The 22337-nt window shown below is 41.7% G+C and overlaps 1 protein-coding gene and 1 pseudogene across 1 annotated transcript; one reads left to right on the forward strand and one right to left on the reverse strand.

Annotated features, from left to right (window-relative positions):
- Positions 1-9462: 9462 nt before the first annotated feature.
- LOC143546671 (G-box-binding factor 1-like) lies at positions 9463-17375 on the forward strand. The gene is made up of 10 exons (XM_077038291.1): positions 9463-9661; positions 14919-15012; positions 15105-15149; positions 15224-15310; positions 15398-15543; positions 15649-15680; positions 15762-15901; positions 16022-16102; positions 16888-17013; positions 17120-17375. Exons 2-10 carry the CDS (start codon positions 14953-14955, stop codon positions 17204-17206), a joined length of 804 nt encoding a protein of 267 aa, XP_076894406.1. The 5' UTR covers positions 9463-9661; positions 14919-14952; the 3' UTR covers positions 17207-17375.
- Positions 17376-18903: 1528 nt separating this feature from the next.
- On the reverse strand, positions 18904-21003 carry LOC143546675 (scarecrow-like protein 15 pseudogene; annotated as a pseudogene).
- Positions 21004-22337: the final 1334 nt, after the last annotated feature.

Below are 22337 nucleotides of genomic sequence, written 5' to 3' on the forward strand. Positions count from 1 at the left end.
AACGTAATGTAGATAGGCGTCAGCATAGGAAAGGACTGTGAACCTTATACGTGCTGTATTTGAAGCATAGGGGAGGACTGCGAACCTCGTACGTGCTATGAATTAGGTTGCAACATAGGGAAGGACTGCGAACCTTGTACGTGTTGTGGATGTATTTCAGCATAGGAAAGGACTGTGAACCTTATACGTGCTGATTTTGTAGCATAGGGGAGGACTGCGAACCTCGTACGTGCTATGAATTAGGTTGCAACATAGGGAAGGACTGCGAACCTTGTACGTGTTGTGGATGTATTTCAGCATAGGAAAGGACTGTGAACCTTATACGTGCTGATTTTGTAGCATAGGGGAGGACTGCGAACCTCGTACGTGCTATGAATTAGGTTGCAACATAGGGAAGGACTGCGAACCTTGTACGTGTTGTGGATGTACTATGGTATAGGGAAGGACCGCGATCCTTGTACGTACCATAAATGGTGAACATAGGTAAGGACTGCGAACCTTGTACGTGTTCACGACCTTGAGTACAGGTATAGACGGTGAACTATGAACGTACTCTCGGTAGACTGAGGTTAGTGATTGTAGATATGTATGTATGTATGGTAGCAAGTATGTATGTAGAACAGAAGGGTAACTAGTGAAGTATGGATATGTATCTACAGATATGTATGTATGTGTATGTATTGTATGGCGTTCGATTAACTAGAACTCACTCAGCGTAGCTGACTTTTAGTATGCACGCAGGTGAGCTGATTATAGAGTTAGCATGAGGATGACACACGGCATGGATTGAACGGCTGGCATCTGAAGAAAGAAGTAAAGATGTTTTAAATATAAAGTTTTGTGTTATGGTATCAAAGAAAAGATTTAATGTTTTGTAACAAATGATTGATGTTTTATATTCCGCGAAAAGTTTTAATAAACTCTGATTTGAAGGACTGTGTTTATGAGTAAATCCGACGCTAAAGTAGGGCTACCGGGTTCGGGGCCTTACATTTTCTAGCTTAAATTACTAGTTCTAGCACATTGAGTTAACGTTTATACCATATTATCACATAACACATAAGTCTAACACATAATTCTCACATAATTATTGTTTTGACGTTTTTCGTTTATTCACCAATCGTTTGCGTCAACTCGTTTGCGTTTCGGTGCAATTCCCGAAAGACTACACATGTAGTAAGTGTTAAGCGTCATTTAAACCCTAGTTTAAATGTAATGAGGTGTGCGTTATAGATTCAGAAATCTTTAGGTTTGAATTGACGGAGTTGAGTTAACGGAGTTAACCTGAAATTGACGATTGTCACATCATTCCCATGTTAAAGAATTTTCGTCCCGAAAATTTGAGTCAAGTCGTGATGAGTGTCTGAAAAAGTAAGAAAAATTTTCAGTTTGTCATAATTTTGGTCACGATTTGCAATCTTGAAAACCCTTTTGCAGTTGTCATCTCCGCCATCAAACCCCTCCGCCGCCGCTACGGAATCTAGTTCAAGATCTTTCAAAAGTGAGACTTTGAGTAATACTTGGTCGTTCACTTGAAATTCGAGAGGCTTTCGGCGCTTGTCGGCGTAACTCTTTTGGCGATCTCGTGCTGCTGCCATGCGGTTTCGGATTTGAACAATCTTTTCCGAAGTTTCGAGTACCAGTTCTGGACCAGTGATTTGGCTGTCACCCACCTCTGCCCAGCAGAGAGGTGATCGACACTTCCGTCCGTACAGTGCTTCAAACGGCGCTGCTTTAATACTTGCGTGGTAGCTGTTATTATACGAAAACTCTACCAAAGGTAAGTGAGGTTCCCAACTTTTTCCGAAATCCAACACACATGCACGCAACATGTCCTCTAAGGTCTGAATAGTTCGTTCACTTTGCCCATCCGTCTGAGGATGGTATGCTGTGCTCATATCAAGACGGGTGCCTAGCGCGCTTTGCAGTGACTTCCAAAAGTGCGAAGTGAAACGAGAATCTCGATCAGAAATGATTGAGACAGGCACTCCGTGTCTAGACACTACTTCCTTCATGTAGACGCGAGTCAGTCTTTCCATTTTGTCTGATTCCTTAATCGCTAAGAAGTGTGCAGACTTAGTCAACCGGTCAACGATCACCCAGATGGTATCGCATCCCGTCGGAGTCTTAGGTAAACCCGTGATAAAATCCATTGAGATGTGTTCCCATTTCCACATTGGGAGTTCCGGTTGTTGCAGTAGACCAGATGGTTTCTGGTATTCTATTTTGACTCTGGCACAAGTCAAGCATTTGCTCACGTAGGTGGCAATGTCGGCTTTCATGTTTGGCCACCAGTAAAGTGCCTTTATGTCATGATACATTTTATCTGAGCCAGGGTGGATAGAATATCGGGACTTGTGTGCTTCGTCCATCACCAGAGTTCTCAACTCTCCGTACCATGGAACCCAAATCCGGTTCTCAAAATATCGAACCTCGTCCGATCTGGTTTCAAGTTGCTTGTTCATGCCCCGCATGAGTTCCGATGGAAGATTATCATCCTTCAAAGCTTCAAGTTGTGCATCGCGAATCTGATCGGGTAAGCTGGCATGAATCGTGAGTTGCAATGCTCGCACTCGCCTGGGTTTATCGGTTTCTTTTCTACTGAGGGCGTCGGCCACTACATTGGCCTTGCCAGGGTGGTACTTGATGGCACAATCATAATCTTTAAGCAACTCGACCCAACGACGCTGTCGCATGTTCAGCTCCTTCTGATCGTAGATATGCTGGAGACTCTTGTGGTCGGTGTAAATGGTAAACTTGGTACCGTACAAGTAATGCCTCCATATCTTATGGGCAAACACCACAGCTCTGAGTTCCAAATCATAGGTCGTGTAGTTCTTCTCGTGAACCCGTAGTTGTCGAGAGGCATAGGCTATAACCTTCTCGAGTTGCATCAGCACACAACCGAGACCTTGTATCGATGCGTCACAATGTACCTCAAAATTCTCTGTTCCCTCGGGGAGGGCTAAAATAGGGGCGCTACAGAGTTTGGTTTTCAACAGTTGGAAAGCGGATTCTTGTGCGTCACTCCAATTGTACTTAGTGCCTTTGTGAGTCAAAGCGGTGAGGGGTTGAGCAATCTTTGAAAATCCCTCGATGAAACGTCGGTAGTAGCCGGCCAGTCCTAGGAATTGCCGCACCTCAGTCGGAGTCTTAGGTGCTTCCCAGTTTTTGATGGCCTCTACCTTACCGGGATCGACATGGATACCATTCTCGTTGATCACATGTCCTAAAAAGTGAACCTCGCGAAGCCAAAATTCGCATTTAGAGAGTTTAGCGTACAGTTGTTCCTTCTTCAATAATTCCAGAATTATCCTCAAGTGTTCTTCATGGTAAGCTTCGTCCTTGGAGTAGACGAGAATATCATCAATAAACACAATTACAAACTTGTCGAGGTACGCCTTGCATACTCGATTCATAAGATCCATAAATACGGTTGGTGCGTTAGTTAAGCCAAAAGGCATAACCGAAAACTCGTAGTGACCATACCGTGTTCTGAAAGCCGTCTTTGAGATATCTTCTTCGCGCACTCTTAGTTGGTGGTAACCGGATCGCAGATCGATCTTCGAGTAGTAACTCGATCCTTGAAGCTGGTCAAACAGATCATCAATTCGGGGTAAAGGATAACGGTTCTTGACCGTCACCTTGTTCAACTCCCGGTAGTCGATGCACATGCGGAAAGTCCCGTCATTCTTTCTGACAAATAAGACAGGGGCTCCCCATGGCGATGAGCTAGGTCGGATAAAACCCTTATCCAACAAATCTTGCAACTGAGTGGACAGTTCCTGAGGCTCCGCCGGTGCGAGCCGATACGGGGCTCGTGCTATGTGTGCTGCACCGGGTGTCAACTCGATTTGGAATTCGACTTGACGAATAGGAGGGAGTCCAGGCAAATCCTCCGGGAAAACTTCCGGAAAATATCGCACAATCGGTATATCTTCAATTCGCTTCTCCTCCGCGGGTTTCTCAACAATCTGCGCCAAAATTGCCGGATGACCCTTTCGTAGATACTTCTACGCCTTCATGAGGGTAATAACGCTGGTGGTCATACCGCTTCTCTCACCTCGGATCGAAATGATCTCGCCGGAGGGGGTAGTAATGTGGACTATCTTGTCGTGACATATAATCTCCGCTCGGTTCTCGGATAACCAGTCCATGCCGACAACGACATCGAAGCTACTAAGCGTAAAAGGAATAAGGTCGATATCAAAAACATGACCTGACAGTTTCAACTTGCATCCCGCAAGTACATGAGTCGTTACTATAGTCTTTCCGTCAGCTAATTCAACAGGAAACTTAGCATCTAACGGAGTTGGAGTTAGGTCTAAGAGTTGGCTAAAGGCTTTCGACACAAAGCTCCTACCAGCTCCAGTGTCAAACAATACAGAAGCAAAACAATCGTTCACAGGGAACTTACCAGTCACCACGTACGGATCATTGCGGGCTTGACCCGACCCAATAACAAAAGCTCTTCCTTTACCATTGTTTCCACCACCACTGCCACTTCCATTACCTCCATTGTTGTCGTTCTGTTTCAGCTTAGGGCAGTCCTTCTTAAAATGTCCCTCTTGTCCACACTCAAAACATCCCTTGGTTGTCATGGGTGGTTTAGGAGCACCCTTTGCCGCAAGGTCTCCTCTACATTCCTTTGCTTGGTGACCCATCTTTCCGCATCTCTGACACTTGACACGGTCACACGGGCCAGCATGATGATAGTTGCACCTGTTGCACTTCGGATATTTCCCAGCATATCCGCTCGAACCCTGCCCGCCACCGTTGTTATTGTTGTTGTGACCCTGATTGTTGAAGCTCCGGATGAATTCGGGCTTTCGGTAGTGTTGCTGCTGTGGGGGGTTCGAGGATGAGGATCTGGTATTGTCAAACTTTCTCTTTCCATTGCTCGGGTTGCTGTTGCTGTTGTTGTCAGTGCTCGGGTTGTCACGGGCTTTAGTGGTTGAACCCTTAGGTGGTAGCGCACCTTGGGTCACTGCTTGATCCGTCAGTTTGTGAGCTAACCGGATCGCTTGTTGAATCGTGGCTGGTCTGGAAGACGTCACCATGCCCTGAATCTGCGGTGCTAACCCATCAATATACATTTCAATCCTCTTACTCGGCGGGTCTACCATCCGCGGACACATCACAGCTAACTCGTGAGAACGGGTAGTGTAGGCTTCGATTTCTGAACCCACTATCTTCAATGACCAAAATTCTGACTCCAACTTGGCAATCTCCTCTCTCGGACAGTACTCCTCTCGCATCATGTTTTTGAACTCCTCCCAGTTCATCGCGTTAGCTAGTTCCAATCCAAGAATCTGTACGTTCGAATTCCACCATGTGAGGGCAGAATCCTCAAGTGTTCCAGCAGCGAATTTGACCCTACTGGCAGGGGGACAATTACACATCTCAAACGCCGATTCGGCCTTCTCAGCCCAACGCAGGAAGCCTATAGCTCCCTCAGTGCCCTTAAACGAACTGGGCTTGCAGTCAAGGTAATTCTTGAAGGTACACGTTCCAATTGGACCTCCAGCTTGGTTCTGAACATGTGCGGCTAGAGCGGCCGCCGCATGGTCGTTCAGCAGAGTTTGGAGTTCTGCTGCAGTCAAGTTGATGTTACCACGTCCGTGTCCAGCGTTTCTTCCAGCCATTTCCTAGAATCACAGTATAAAATGTTAAACATGAATTTTTCTTTCATATACAACACACCATGCATGTAATAAAAAGATAGGTAAGAAAGAAATAAGAAACAACATCACATCACAACCATATATTAATCCAAATAATAATTCATGATTAAAACCATTGTATTCGCTACAAAGTATTTCCAATCAATCCTTAAAATCATAGAAAATAATAGTTCGGATGGAGACAACCCCTCCATCTAGGTGTCATCATCACTAGATGTCATCATCTGAGGACACCTCTGAGTGTGCCTCCTCCTCAGCCGGTTCTTCCTCCGGTTCTTCTTCAGGTTCCTCCTCGGGATCTTCCTCGGGATCCTCCTCAGGCTCCTCTTCGGGATCTTCTTCAGGTTCCTCTTCAGGCTCTGCCTCAGGCTCGGCCTCAGGCTCTGCCTCAGGTTCGGCTGCGTTCTGAGCAATTTGCATTTGTAAGACATCGCAACGCTCTAGAGCTATCTCGGTTCGGGTCCTTGCTACTTGGAGTTGCTCTTGCAAGTCTATCATCTCGGCTTGCATCTTTCTCATAATCTTCATCTGTTGATCACTAGCCTCTTGCATTTCCTTCATTGCCGCTGCCATGCGAGAAATTTTCTCCTTAGTCTCGGTTCCATCTTTTAACAGTCCGGAAACGTTAGCTCTTGTATAGCGCATGTAACCCACATCACGCTCCAAACAAGAAACGACAGCTGCGAGAACTCGCTCTACAGGTTCGGTTATGGGTGGTAGGGTGTTGGGGTAAGCAGGGTGGTTCGGGTGAGGTAGCGGGGGAACTTGTTCACGGTAGACCATACGCCTGATCATATTAGGGTACCAATCCCAGCTAACTTCGTTTTCGTACATGCCTCCGGATAAGCGATACCTCTTCGGTGCGGGAGCTTCGAGTTCCGGGACTACACGGGGTGGCGATGAGGTAGGTAACTGCGGTTCCTTCCCATGTGCATGAGTCATCGGATCGGATGATGATGATGATGGCGGCGTCGACATTCCTACAGGTAAGCCGTGTATGCGCGCGCGTATGAGTGAAAAAGGTAAAGAGATAAGATAACAAAGACTACACAAACATATGCAGTGCGTATCATTATAACTAATGGGTCGTCGCGGTTATAGTCTAGTATGCATGCAGCTTCTAGTTCGCTATAACCAATGGCTCTGATACCAATCTGTCACACCACCAAAATCCACTAACGGAGTGTATTTGTGATACGTTACATGTGTGAGCAATTATTTACGTGTCATGTATTCATAATGTACATCACTAGCAATTACTCCCCGTAAGGGCAATTTGGTCAACACATAACAATTAACTAGCAATTATTCCCCACGAGGGCAATTTGGTCAAATCATGACAATCAATTAGCAATCATTCCCCTCAAGAGCAATTTGGTCAAAACACGACAATTAATTAGCAATCACGTTGTTTCATGCAACTTTCACAAAATTCAGCAACTAGTTTCTTAACGACAGAATTCTACTTGAAAAACTAGTCTATCCCACCGATCATAGCATCACAATTAATTTACCAAAAATCATCACAAAAGCATATATGTCTTAGGTTTCCAGAAAATATTTTATTATATTTTTATTCCGCATAGGTTTCTCACAATAATCAAATCATTACAGCAAACTCATAACAGTCAAATTCATGCGCAACAGAATGTTATTTGAAATTCCCGTTAAATGAAAAATCCAATAAATGCAAGACCACTTGGGTTAGGTTCCTAACTCAACAAGTCAACTTCCAGAAGTGGAACCAATCCAATTGGTCTCGTAGTTCATGAGATATAACACTTACAAAACAACCTAACAGCAGGTCTAACAACTCAGCTTTGCACAACGTTTTTGTAAAATTATAAAGGTTAACTTTTACACGTCCAAAAATTGCAAATTTATATTCTTTAGAAACTAGACTCAACCTAGTTTACTGTAGTATCAATAATCTCAACCAATTTTCACATTTACACCCCGTTACAGTCAATTGAACATCAACAACACAATCTGTCCAGAAACTGTTTGCATCCAAACTCAACATATTAACTATCTATGGACCACAAATCATTCATATAACATTCTAGACACTATAACCACTATCCATGCATATCAATTACACCATACACACATGGTTAGGGTTTTATTTGATCTCAAACTCAAAGACACAACAATTAACTTGCAATAGCACCAATACTAGCTATCAATTCAACAATCAATACATCTTTCAATCAAAACAAGACACATGAACACCATGCCGTCGGGTTTGGGAGGGAGAGAAAGAGTGTTAGGGTTTTAGTTTATGTTATTATTTATAATAACATGTTACACTTTGTCCCTCAACTTCCAAATGTTACTTTTCTAGCTTAAATTACTAGTTCTAGCACATTGAGTTAACGTTTATACCATGTTATCACATAACAAATAAGTCTAACACATAATTCTCACATAATTATTGTTTTGACGTTTTTCGTTTATTCACCAATCGTTTGCGTCAACTCGTTTGCGTTTCGGTGCAATTCCCGAAAGACTACACATGTAGTAAGTGTTAAGCGTCATTTAAACCCTAGTTTAAATGTAATGAGGTGTGCGTTATAGATTCAGAAATCTTTAGGTTTGAATTGACGGAGTTGAGTTAACGGAGTTAACCTGAAATTGACGATTGTCACATCATTCCCATGTTAAAGAATTTTCGTCCCGAAAATTTGAGTCAAGTCGTGATGAGTGTCTGAAAAAGTAAGAAAAATTTTCAGTTTGTCATAATTTTGGTCACGATTTGCAATCTTGAAAACCCTTTTGCAGTTGTCATCTCCGCCATCAAACCCCTCCGCCGCCGCTACGGAATCTAGTTCAAGATCTTTCCAAAGTGAGACTTTGAGTAATACTTGGTCGTTCACTTGAAATTCGAGAGGCTTTCGGCGCTTGTCGGCGTAACTCTTTTGGCGATCTCGTGCTGCTGCCATGCGGTTTCGGATTTGAACAATCTTTTCCGAAGTTTCGAGTACCAGTTCTGGACCAGTGATTTGGCTGTCACCCACCTCTGCCCAGCAGAGAGGTGATCGACACTTCCGTCCGTACAGTGCTTCAAACGGCGCTGCTTTAATACTTGCGTGGTAGCTGTTATTATACGAAAACTCTACCAAAGGTAAGTGAGGTTCCCAACTTTTTCCGAAATCCAACACACATGCACGCAACATGTCCTCTAAGGTCTGAATAGTTCGTTCACTTTGCCCATCCGTCTGAGGATGGTATGCTGTGCTCATATCAAGACGGGTGCCTAGCGCGCTTTGCAGTGACTTCCAAAAGTGCGAAGTGAAACGAGAATCTCGATCAGAAATGATTGAGACAGGCACTCCGTGTCTAGACACTACTTCCTTCATGTAGACGCGAGTCAGTCTTTCCATTTTGTCTGATTCCTTAATCGCTAAGAAGTGTGCAGACTTAGTCAACCGGTCAACGATCACCCAGATGGTATCGCATCCCGTCGGAGTCTTAGGTAAACCCGTGATAAAATCCATTGAGATTCATCATAGCAATCCACGGATAATTGGTTAAAATAATTTTGGCAATTGTTAATGTTGTATATAAAGAATTTTTTTGAATTTGTAAATTTTAGATTATAGACTTATTAAGTTAAATATATATTGTATTTTTTACTTAAATTTTATCCATTTTTTTCAAATAACCAACCTTCTTTATTTTTATTATTTAACAAATTCGAAATAATATAAAAGCTACAAACAAGCCAACACCATCCATCATGTGTATCCACATCACCAACCACTCGATGCCTCGTCACGTTCAACCGCTCTTCGTTTGACACCTGGAGCTATTTCCACCTTACGTGTCATCTCTTTAACTAATCCTTTCCATCTCACCTTCCTACCGGACCACCGCACCACCACCTTCTCACGCCGGAACTACCAAACGAAAACTGACCTAATTATCTATTCCGTTCAATCTCCGGTAACATAACCGCTTCAACGGCAACTTAACAGGTTATTATCTCCGATTAATTTTAGGTTTTATCTATTTCCGTTAACAGATCTGTCGAAACACGAAATGAAATCTGACCTGATCCATGACGATGTTTCCACGGATTTTGAGATGAACGAACCACGTCTTGATCTTCTTCTTCGGTGGCTGGTGACCTGCGATGGCTTTTTGGGAGTGTGGAGGTGACTGCTAAGAAATCCTAAGATCTCTTGTTTACAGACACAAAAAGTGGTGGTGGCTCTTATTGAGCATGACCCTCTAACAAGGAGGTGGAGACCTCCTTATATAGAGAGCCTCATGGCCACCATCATGATACCCTAATGGGCCTAGCCCAGTTAAGGTTACCTCCACAAAACCCCCTCAGCCCAATAACATTGTATTAGTCCATGTAATAAAATAAGCCAAACATAATAGATTTAGGGTCGTAGAACCGGGTTTTAGTACCATACCCCTACAAGCCTCCCAAGTCCAGCGTTGCTCCTGGGCGCGCAAGCGTCTAGGTGGAGTGCTGGACTTTATAAGGTGTGAGGCGGTTTTTTCCCCTTTTCTTTGGCCTTGTCTTTATTGTCTTTTGAGTTTTGAGAGGTTTTCTTCATGATGGTGACATGTTGTAATAAAAGCCTGCGCGCGAGGCGACTTACGAGCTATAATAATAATGAAGCTTGCGCGTGAGGCGACTTACGAGCTATAAGAATAATAACAGCCTGCGCGCGAGGCGTCTTATGAGCTGTGGCATAATAAAAGCCTGCGCGTGAGGCGTCTTACGAGCTAAGAATAATAATGCCTGCGCGCGAGAGGCGACTTACGAGCTAAGAATAATAAAGCCTGCGCGCGAGAGGCGTCTTACGAGCTGAGAATGATATAGCCTGCGCGTGAGGCGCCTTACGAGCTATGAGAATAGTAAAGCCTGCGCGCGAGAGGCGACTTACGAGCTAAGAATAATAAAGCCTGCGCGCGAGAGGCGTCTTACGAGCTGAGAATGATATAGCCTGCGCGTGAGGCGCCTTACGAGCTATGAGAATAGTAAAGCCCGCGCGCGAGAGGCGTCTTATGAGCTTTGAGAATAATAATTAAGCTGGCGCGCGGGGCGACTTACGAGCTGAGAATAATAAAGCCTGCGCGCGAGGGGCGTCTTACGAGCTGTAGCATAATAAAGCCTGCGCGTGAGGCGTCTTACGAGCTAAGAATAATAAAGCCTGCGCGCGAGAGGCGTCTTACGAGCTGTAGCATAATAAAGCCTGCGCGTGAGGCGTCTTACGAGCTAAGAATAATAAAGCCTGCGCGCGAGAGGCGTCTTACGAGCTGTAGCATAATAAAGCCTGCGCGTGAGGCGTCTTACGAGCTAAGAATAATAAAGCCTGCGCGCGAGAGGCGTCTTACGAGCTGTAGCATAATAAAGCCTGCGCGTGAGGCGTCTTACGAGCTAAGAATAATAAAGCCTGCGCGCGAGAGGCGTCTTACGAGCTGTAGCATAATAAAGCCTGCGCGTGAGGCGTCTTACGAGCTAAGAATAATAAAGCCTGCGCGCGAGAGGCGTCTTACGAGCTGTAGCATAATAAAGCCTGCGCGTGAGGCGTCTTACGAGCTAAGAATAATAAAGCCTGCGCGCGAGAGGCATCTTACGAGCTGTAGCATAATAAAGCCTGCGCGTGAGGCGTCTTACGAGCTAAGAATAATAAAGCCTGCGCGCGAGAGGCGTCTTACGAGCTGTAGCATAATAAAGCCTGCGCGTGAGGCGTCTTACGAGCTAAGAATAATAAAGCCTGCGCGCGAGAGGCGTCTTACGAGCTGTAGCATAATAAAAGCCTGCGCGTGAGGCGTCTTCCGAGCTAAGAATAATAAAGCCTGCGCGCGAGAGGCGTCTTACGAGCTGTAGCATAATAAAGCCCGCGCGTGAGGCGTCTTACGAGCTAAGAATAATAAAGCCTGCGCGCGAGAGGCGTCTTACGAGCTGTAGCATAATAAAGCCTGCGCGTGAGGCGTCTTATGAGCTAAGAATAATAAAGCCTGCGCGCGAGAGGCGTCTGACGAGCTGTAGCATAATAAAGCCTGCGCGTGAGGCGTCTTACGAGCTAAGAATAATAAAGCCTGAGCGCGAGAGGCGTCTTACGAGCTGTAGCATAATAAAGCCTGCGCGTGAGGCGTCTTACGAGCTAAGAATAATAAAGCCTGCGCGCGAGAGGCGTCTTATGAGCTTTGAGAATAATAATTAAGCTGGCGCGCGGGGCGACTTACGAGCTGAGAATAACAACAGCTTGCGCGCGAGGCGTCTTATGAGCTGTGTGAATAATAAAAGCCTGCGCGTGAGGCGACTTACGGGCTGTAAGAATAACAGCAGCTTGCGCGCGAGGCGTCTTATGAGCTGTGTGAATATAAAAGCCTGCGCGTGAGGCGACTTACGAGCTACTTTATGTCCCGCGCCACGTGCAGATGTTGCATGCGCGTGCGCGTAGACTTTGGTTTTGTGTTATGCGCCACGCGCAGATGTTGCGTGCGCGTGCGTGTAGAATGTGACATGTGTGAGCATGTGATGCGTAAGCATGTGTAATATGCGTGAGCATATGTGATGCGTGAGCATATGGTATGAGGATTCCCAACCCTTAAGTTTGGCGCGTAGCCATATGGGATATTATGAGGATTCCAAAACCTTGAAGTTTGGCGCGTAGCCATATGGGATATTAGGAGGATTCCCAACCTTGGCGCGTAGCCATATGGGATATTAGGAGGATTCCCAACCTTGGCGCGTAGCCATATGGGATATTAGGAGGATTCCCAACCTTGAAGTTTGGCGCGTAGCCATATGGGATATTACGAGGATTCCCAACCTTGAAGTTTGGCGCGTAGCCATATGGGATATTAGGAGGGTTCCCAACCTTGGCGCGTAGCCATATGGGATATTATGAGGATTCCCAACCTTGGCGCGTAGCCATATGGGATATTAGGAGGATTCCCAACCTTGAAGTTTGGCGCGTAGCCATATGGGATATTATGAGGATTCCCAACCTTGAAGTTTGGCGCGTAGCCATATGGGATATTAGGAGGATTCCCAACCTTGGCGTGTAGCCATATGGGATATTAGGAGGATTCCCAACCTTGGCGCGTAGCCATATGGGATATTAGGATTCCCAACCTTGAAGTTTGGCGCGTAGCCATACGGGATATTAGGAGGGTTCCCAACCTTGAAGTTTGGCGCGTAGCCTGATGCGCGCATGCACGGCGATAGAGTGGTGACTCGTGAGTGCGCGTGCATGGCGGAGGTCTCTTGCGCAAAACCCAGATGGTGGTTTCCGCGGCGGCACATGCACGGCTGCGGAGTGAGAATCCACGGGCGTGCGTACATGGCGGCGGAAGTCTGGTAATTTCTGGATCTGCAATTTTAGAGTCAGATCTGCAACTTTAGACCTAAAATCCAGGTCTGTAATCTAGACCTAGATCTGTAAATCAGATCTGGACAGATCTGAAGCCCGGAGCAGATTTAAAACCATCACAGATCACGGAGATCTGATCATTCGAATCAGGCCGTTTCTTCTTGCCCAGATCTGGAAGCCTCTTTTTAGATCTATAGATCTTTTTGAACTTTAAGAGAACAAGCTTTGAAGCCTTTTTCTGTAAACTTCCAGACCTGTGTTTTTCTTGGGAGAGATCTGACAGCCGAGATGAAGATCGAAGGGCAGTTCGTTGCCGTCCCACGGATGGCGCCAATGTCGAAACACGAAATGAAATCTGACCTGATCCATGACGATGTTTCCACGGATTTTGAGATGAACGAACCACGTCTTGATCTTCTTCTTCGGTGGCTGGTGACCTGCGATGGCTTTTTCGGAGTGTGGAGGTGACTGCTAAGAAATCCTAAGATCTCTTGTTTACAGACACAAAAAGTGGTGGTGGCTCTTATTGAGCATGACCCTCTAACAAGGAGGTGGAGACCTCCTTATATAGAGAGCCTTATGGCCACCATCATGATACCCTAATGGGCCTAGCCCAGTTAGGGTTACCTCCACAAAACCCCCTCAGCCCAATAACATTGTATTAGTCCATGTAATAAAATAAGCCAAACATAATAGATTTAGGGTCGTAGAACCGGGTTTTAGTACCATACCCCTACAAGATCTATAAATATCTTATCTTAATCAACCAAATCTGACTATATTAACATCATATCAATTCAATTCCTCCGTATAACCGCTTCAACGGCAGCTTATTATTATTATTATTATTATTATTTCCGGTTAATTATAATTAGGTTTTATCTATTTCCGTTAACGGATCTATTACTACGCACATAAATATCAAATCTGATCAATCTCCGATAGCATCATATCACCGTTAACGGCAGCTGAACAGGTTATTAACTATTTAATTTAGGTTTTATCTGTTTCTGTTAACGGATTTATTACTACGCGTATAATATAAATACCAATATGTTATTATATGATCTGTTGTAGTGAACGATTATATTCTGATCTGGATCTGATAATTATTAGTTACTCTGTTCACAACAGTTTTTTTAGATGAATTGTTTTGTAGTTAAGTAATTTGGTAGGAAATTTGTTCTTATGTATAGTCACTAGTTACTAATTATAGGTTGTGAGTATGATTAGGGCTTGAACCTTATTATGTATGATTTTGGTAGAAATAGACATTGCAGAACTGTGCATGAAAGCGAAAAACCAAACTGAAACAAAAGCCAACGGCCTGGTTTTGGTTTTGTGTTTAACAACAACCGAAAAAACCAAACGGAATCAAATTTATTGATTTTCATTATTTATACTTTACTTCAAGTAATTTATAAGAATTTAGAGGGTGTTTGGGATTGCTTATTTTAAGCAACTTATTAACTTTTTGAAAAGTAATAAGGTGTTTGGGATTGCTTATATTGTGAGAGGAAAAGTTTCATAAGTTACAATGTTGTAACTTATTAACTTAATGAAAAGTTATAACGAGGCAAAATAAGGAATCCCAAACAACCCCTTAATAACTATGTAACTTGAATATACTTTAGCCCAGTTGTGTAATAATCAATTAGTTACTAATTAAAAAAATGATTTAGGCCCAAAATCATTATTTTGGGACAAAGAAAAGTTTCCCGGGTCCAAATTTTCAAGCTCAAACGGCAAAAGTGAAAGAACCGAAACCGAACGGTATTCAAAAATTCAAAATTCTAAGTTTCTGTTTTAGCCAAAAAGCCGACCCCGACTGAACCGTGCACACACATTGTGATATTTGTTTTGCTTACTTTGTTTTTGTAATTGAAAGAAGGTTCACATATCATATATTGAACCAGTTGATATCTATGGGAGCTGGTGAAGGAGGGAAGTCAACGGCTAAGCCTTCAAAACCTACTTTAACTCAGGTTTTGTTAACATTTCATTTCTATAAGATACACACTTTTTCGTATTTTTCAATTGTGTCACAAATCATCACACACTCCTACATGATGTTCAGGAAGCAAATCCACCTTCTTATGCTGATTGGCAAACCTCAATGCAGGTGAATAATATGATATAATCATTTTGTTTAAAAATTTGTTAAATTATTATTGAGGTTTACGCGTTTTGTGTCAGGCTTATTATGGTGGTGCAGCTCCTCCACCATTCTTTCCTTCAATTGTTGCATCTCCAACTCCTCATCCATATATGTGGGGAGGCCAGGTCATCATCATCGTTTACAGTTAGTTGTCTGTTAGATTTTAAGATTTATGATTATACTGATGTATGCATATGTATAATTAATTTCAGCATCCTATGATGCCACCATACGGGGCTCCGGTTCCGTATCCTACTCTATATTCTCCGCCAGAAGCTTTTGCTCATCCTGGTACGAATATAGGAACCCGCCCGAAGGTAGCATCAAGTTCAGCGAACGAGGGTCCCACTGCCCAAAGGTGAATATGCATCATGAAGATTTAAAGGGTTTTTTAAGTTTAATTTACACATTATGTGTATTTTTAAATTGTGTAATTCTGATTGTAAAGTTTGAATATTAACAGTGCTGAGAGTGAGAATGATGGTTCTTCAGATGGTAATTCAAACTTTGACCTTTGACTTTTTACTTTTGCCTCTTTTGATTCATGAAATTAAATCATAAATTTATTTTATGCAGCCAATTTGCAGAATGAGTATCCTGTTGGTAATATGCCTGCAACTGATAGAAATGCTGCTCCAGATATGCAATGTAATCCTACTGGTGCACCTCAAACAGTGGTGCCGCCACCGATAATGGGAGTGGGACCGTGGGCACGGGTATGTATAAAATTAAAAAGCTTTTTTTTTTCTGAGGTATATAGGCTTTTTTAGATGTTATTAGATGATTTTATATATACGAATGCTATGTTTAAGTTTATTGAGTAATGCAACATACAGCAGGATGAACGGGAACTAAAGAGGCAGAAGAGAAAACAATCTAATCGTGAATCAGCTAGGAGATCGAGAATGCGTAAGCAGGTAGTTATAAAACGAATAAAAGAAATTTATCTTGATTTTGATTTTTATTAGTAACTGTGAGAACCCATAACCATAAAACTCACGGCCCCACCAATATCATGTTAACCAATGGGACCATGTAAACTGCAACTTCGCTGGGTAGGTGGCCTTTAAGGAATTAAAAGCATGAAAGCGAAATAACCGAAACCAACCCAAAACCGACTTTTTGTTTTATGTTCTTTCAAAAACTGAATTTGCGGTTCGGTTTTACATGTTCCAAAATAACCAACTTGTAAAAACCAAACCAGACTTTTATAACCAAACCCATAAATACCGAAAAAATCGACTTTTGTCATTGAATTTATGGATTATAACTTTTATTTTCGAATGTTAAGTAACTCACATAAAGAATTAATAATTTGTGTAGCCCAAAAGTTTTAGGGCCAAATGTAATAATCAATTAATCATTAATTAACAAACAATTTTAGACCCAAAGTTTCAAGCCCAAATTCATTATTGTGTTCCTATCATTTGGCCAAAAAATTTAAAGCTCAAATACCATAACTGAAAAAAACCAAAACAAACAGTTTTCAAAAACCAAAAAACCGAATTGTACGGTTGTTGGTTCGGCTTGAGTTCAAAACTAACCCCAACCAAAAGGTTTTCAGAAGCATATGGATGCTGGATATGAACCTGAGACGTATGCTAGAGGGAATCAGACATTTAGTTTCTTTTTTTGCTACTAATGCACTTAATCATAGTTATGATCTCTTAAATTTAGTTGTATATTAATAATGTATATGCAGGCTGAGTGTGAAGAGTTACAAGCTAGAGTTGATGTACTAAACAATGAGAATCAGGGGCTAAAAGATGAGCTGCAAAAACTCTCAGAGGAATGCAAGAAGCTAAAGTCCGAAAATGAGTCGATAAAGGTTTCTGCTACCTCCAAATAAATCAACCCTTACCAATAAAATGCTTTCTTCTTATTATTTTTGTCATAAATTGTTGATAGTGAATATCTTGATGTTGCTTGAACAGGATAAACTAAGTAAGTTTCGTGAACCTGAAGCCATGTCGGAAGTTGATGTTCATAGTAAATCTCGGGCAGATGAAGGTCAGAGTTAAGAATGTGACAGGATCAGACAATTTTGTTGCTAAAACTACAAATTTAGGATAAATATATGTCTGTATTAAGAGAAACTGACTGTAGGATTGACCGGTCAAACTAAAATGTTGTGAATCTAAACCGAACGAAAGAGGTGGCACCTGATAGGAAACTTGTGAAACTTATGAGTATTTTCTGATTTGATTTCACTTTCTTTAGCTATAATTATGATTCTATTGAGTCCAGCGGACCTATCCGGCTCCAGCCAGTTTAATGACAAGCAGCAAATCGTGGACCAAGTTGAATGGAAGTTGTGAACTGGTTGGGCCGAACCGTACCGAATTTTCTTCCAAGAATTTTCTTGGCTTTGATTATAAACTTGAAACCTATGATACAAACTACAATAGTAATTTAACTCATCTACCATCTTAATTGTGATACATATATTAGAACTTGTCAGATAGCTCGTGACTTGAAGCTCGCTTGGAAAAAACCTTGCTCAATATCGGTTTCATTCAAGTCAATCTGAGCTGACTTGTTTAAACTCCAAGCCTAGCTCGAACCTAAGTAAGTCTGCTTGTAAGCCGCTTAAATTATTTGATTACTATTAAAACAGGACACGCATGATACCATCACAACGGCAATCAATGAGGAATATTCTCACAAATTTAACATCATGACCTCACCACTACCAATAATACGATTCTAATGGCACCATATGAGCGGCACACGATGAGGTTTCAACGCTTGATGCATAACTACTCATGTCGTGTTACCGCCGTATGTTAGTTATTGTCTAGATTGAGAGAAAAAGCTTTTGGGACAAGATGAATTAAGAATATTTGTAATCTTTTGTCCCTTTTATCCCTCTCAAATGTTTTTGTTCTTATTCTTTGCAATCATCCGAATTTGATCAATCTAAAAGATCAATTATTATACTCAATCAGTGATTATCATTCTTATTCCATCATGGCTGATTCAATCATGTTATCCTCAAGATATTACTTAACAAATGTATTTGTAAAGACAGATTCATCGTTACGTGAGTGATTCGGAACTTACAAAACATAAGTACACGTGCTGATGTGGGATATCTCTTCTTGTTCATGAACTGTTCTTGTTTTCATCTCATCCTCTGTACTCTCAATTTAAAAGTAGGTATGTAGAAAGAATAATAAGTGGTTATAACTTATAAGTATATTTTATGGTTGTGCACAAAAGTTTGCATAGTTATGCATGAAGAGAAAGGGAAGAAAAAAAAAAGGCAATTATAGTTGTAAACAAAGTTGTATAAAATGATTGTATAACATCAAACAGGAATAAAAAGATTAGATATGTTTTTAATGGTTATAAAAAGAAAGATATGTTGTGTCTTTTTGTTTGTTAATAAAGAAAAACATACATAGTTTTATTATGTAATATTTTTTTTCTTAATTATTTAGTCTTCTTACACAAACTAATTTATCAATTTTCTACAAGATTATCTCCCATGGATGCCTTTGGTTTACATGGATCAACCATATAACCTTGTTTAACAAGTAGAACTCAATAGACATCCGCTCTCGGTGACAGTAAAGGTCGGGGAAGCGCAATCATACATTCTAAAAGCCAACTTTGTTTAAGGTCTAAAGGATGTACACAGATGAATATTGATACAAAGTATTAACACAAGATAATTTCATTAATATGTGCTTGTATATCTCTTTAGGTGATTACAACGCCACAATATCATCCCTTAGATCCCAAGTTTTAACTTATTTTTCACAATGCCAGAAAACAAAACCAAAAATAGCAGCCTGTGATAGTATTCATGTGTTCGTCTATTTGACTACTATTATTATACTACTACCTGGCGTAAACCCTAGACCCTAAAACCTCCAAGCTGAAGTGGACACAAGCGGACGATCATGCCAACACAACACCATCTCCGCTTGTCGTTTCACCACGTGGAACCCCCTTACTTGCACCCGCCTCAACAAACACTCGGCTTGAAACTCCGCGAATTGACTCAACGCCACTGCCCTCACCCCCGCCTACCGAACACCTCCCGCCACAACGGAACCTGCCGCCCCGACGCCTCCACCGCAGCCGTAATCCGCGGCAACAACACAAACATCTCAATCTTCCTCATCCAATCACCTCCGCCACCGCCCACGTTCGCGGCCTCCAACGACTCGAGAAGCGTAGAATAAAATTCTAAACCGTCAATAACCGTCTGACGAAAGAAAGACTGTTCGCTCCCGAACAGTCCTTCTCCGTCAACGCACACGATCACATGCGGCAAAATTCGCCGCAGATCGTTAATAAAACCCGCGCCTATCCGATGAAAAATCTTCGAATTTAGGAGAACCGCGGTCTTTTCACCGTCGATAAACTTAATCGATTTAAACGATAAGTACTCGAAATTTCGAAACAAGACGAATTCGATATCGAATCGTAATCTAAGACCACGCGCGAATTGCCAGAGATTATCTCTGATCAATTTCGACTCGGGTTCGAACTCGTCCGAAACCACCGCGGTGATTCTCACCGCGGGCGAATGAACCTTTCGCACATCTGCTTTTCCGCAATTTCTTTCATTAGCGAAGCTAAATGCTCGCCGTAACCGATGTCGAAATCGATGACGTGGACGATCATCGCACAGTCCACGGCTTCGAGCACCGCCTGGTTCGCGGTAAAGTCCGCAAACATCGGGATCGGCGAGACGTTCGAAAACGTCTTGTACGCTTTAATCGCGTGCACGATTCCCGAACCCGATGGCGACTGAGTCGGTCGAGTCGGTCCGGTGAGAAGCGACTGAAGCGCTTCTTTGAAATAAAACGCGGCTCGTTGTAGCGGCTTCCCGTTGGGCGCGCGAAGCCGCTGGTTGAGCCGCGTGAGTATCACTTGCGCCAGCTGGATAGACCGAGTTTCGAAGCACTCGGCTATCCGGATCAAGTCGTCCACGTAATCATAACCGTTGTTGTCGTTTTCGTGACTCATGAAATCAAGCGCGTTCATATTTGGGTTCAAGTTTTCAAACTCGGGGCGAAATAATAAACCCGTGGGGGGATTGTTCGTCTCAGTATGAATCGGTGGCAGCTCGGGTAGATCGAGCGGGTAAGCCGACTTACTCGAATCGTCATGTAACCCGAGTTCCTTCATTAGTGAATCCCATTCTTCAAACTGATGCATGACTCCATGATCAGTATTACTGTTACTATTATTATTATTATTATTATTATTATTATTATTATTATGCGGGAGTTGATCTTCCGCTGATGAAAACACAATATTGTTATTATTAGTAGTGGTGGTACCAGTAATCTGACTAGGCGGACTGCGTCTGACGTCTAGTACCGATTTGGGCTCGAACCGGCTAGTTTCAATTGCACCACTAGTGGTAAGTTGATGTTTGATGCTAGTAGAATTATTGATATTATTTTGGGATGAGGCAAAGGGCAATTTCATTACTCAAGTGTAACACAAGGGCTAAAGTGTGGTTCTAAGTTTTTCAATAATATGTTGTGTGTAATGTAAAGAGAGTGTTTTGTAAGGTTCTAAATATTAGCTTTTGTAAACCAATGATAGTGGTGGTGGGGTATAGAAGGCTATGGTTAATGGGGCAATTGAATTGACAATACATCTTTAGTAATAAGATTGATTGATTGATTGAGCCATATCATAGAAGCTTCTTGCTCAAGATCTTCATAAATAATAAGCTTTTGCTTTTGGGGATTGTGAAACTAGTTTAGGTACAAGTGGTGGTTAACATAGTACAAGATGTGGGAACATGAATGCTTTGTGTTTGAGAGGTTTTGTGTGGGAAGAAAGTTTATCTTTGGCTTTTGTTGATTCTCTTGGTTGGAACCTTTTTAGAGTTAAGTGGGTTGACCTCTAACCTCTTGGATTGCCTTTTAAACTTGATCGTGAAATTTTTCACTTTTTTTTTCTTTTTATTTACATGTAATTTTGATACAATTTTGCTAGTTGTTGGACCATCTTTGATGCTATGGCGTCCATGAATATCTTGGTCCTTAGTGATGCAGAGATGGTAATGTATGTGTCGTTGCTGGTTTTAAACTAGTCATGCCTTAGCACCTTTTTATTGTTGTTCTTGTGTTTTGGGTGATTTAACGTTGTTAGTTGGTAACAAATTTTGTGAACCGTTGAAATGATGTGATGAAACTTCATGACTTGTTAGTGCGGTTTAAAACTTAAATGCCATCAGCTTATTAAATATGACAAGCCGAAGCCAAGTTCATATTCTTCGATAAAAAAAAAGCTAGAATGGATTTAAGAGTCTAAACAATCTTAGACGGGACTTTATTTTTCTTCAAATACAACTAGATTTATTGATATTAAAGTTACAATCTTTCATCGACACCATCCATAGACCAAGACCAGTTATCCAAAACATTTGATAGATTAAAATACTCTAGCACGGTAGCACTTAATTCGACTATTGAAGTTGTTAGGCTAAAATTAAGTATTACACCCGTTACCCGCCTTATTTCTCTTATCTAATAAAGAAGTGGTTATGATTTGAGAGTGGAAAAAAGAGAAAACTTTAATAAAGAAAGTATTATTTAATTAAACAAATACATTGCAATTTGTTAGAGGATGAAGAAAAGAAAATTTTAGGATTAATACGAGTTTTGATAAATTATATGATGAGGATGAAGAATCAAACGTGAATACTCTTACAAAATTTCCATTTTATGTAAATCTAATCTGACGAGGTTTGGCCTTGACTAATAGTTGGCGGGCAAATAGAATATAAAATGACATAACATTGCACAACATAACAATCGCAAGTTAGTCACTATATTAAGGCAAGAACATGTGTAAGTCATTTTATTCACACATAATGTATTGTTTTGTAAAACAGTTTAAACTTTTAAATTGTTTTAAAAATTATTGATATCGAGATAGTTGGCAGTTGGGTTCAAGTTCTCAGTAAGAAAATGTCAAAGAACATAATTTGTTAACAAAGTGAGCAATTAATTTCCTAAAATTATTCTATTTCATCACTTTAAGTGTCCTCAATAATTATATTGAATTTTAATACACTCATAAAATGTGATAATTAATAACTTATTATAGTGTGAACGCCTTTATTTCACGTGGAAGGAGCTATTATTTTTATTATGAGGTCTAAATTCTAAAGTG

This window comes from Bidens hawaiensis, unplaced genomic scaffold, assembly GCF_021521415.1.
Source record: "Bidens hawaiensis isolate Kalapana, Puna unplaced genomic scaffold, B.hawaiensis_p1.1 tig00014410_1, whole genome shotgun sequence".
Classification (NCBI taxonomy): Eukaryota; Viridiplantae; Streptophyta; class Magnoliopsida; order Asterales; family Asteraceae; genus Bidens; species Bidens hawaiensis.

Excerpts from the sequence above, each read along its gene's own strand:
- LOC143546671 (XM_077038291.1), top strand. The coding sequence starts at position 14,953 with ATGGGAGCTGGTGAAGGAGGGAAGTCAACGGCTAAGCCTTCAAAACCT. Across the intron at positions 15,150-15,223 it reads ATTGGCAAACCTCAATGCAG|GCTTATTATGGTGGTGCAGC; the intron begins GTGAATAATATG and ends GTTTTGTGTCAG. Across the intron at positions 15,902-16,021 it reads GAGTGGGACCGTGGGCACGG|CAGGATGAACGGGAACTAAA; the intron begins GTATGTATAAAA and ends TGCAACATACAG.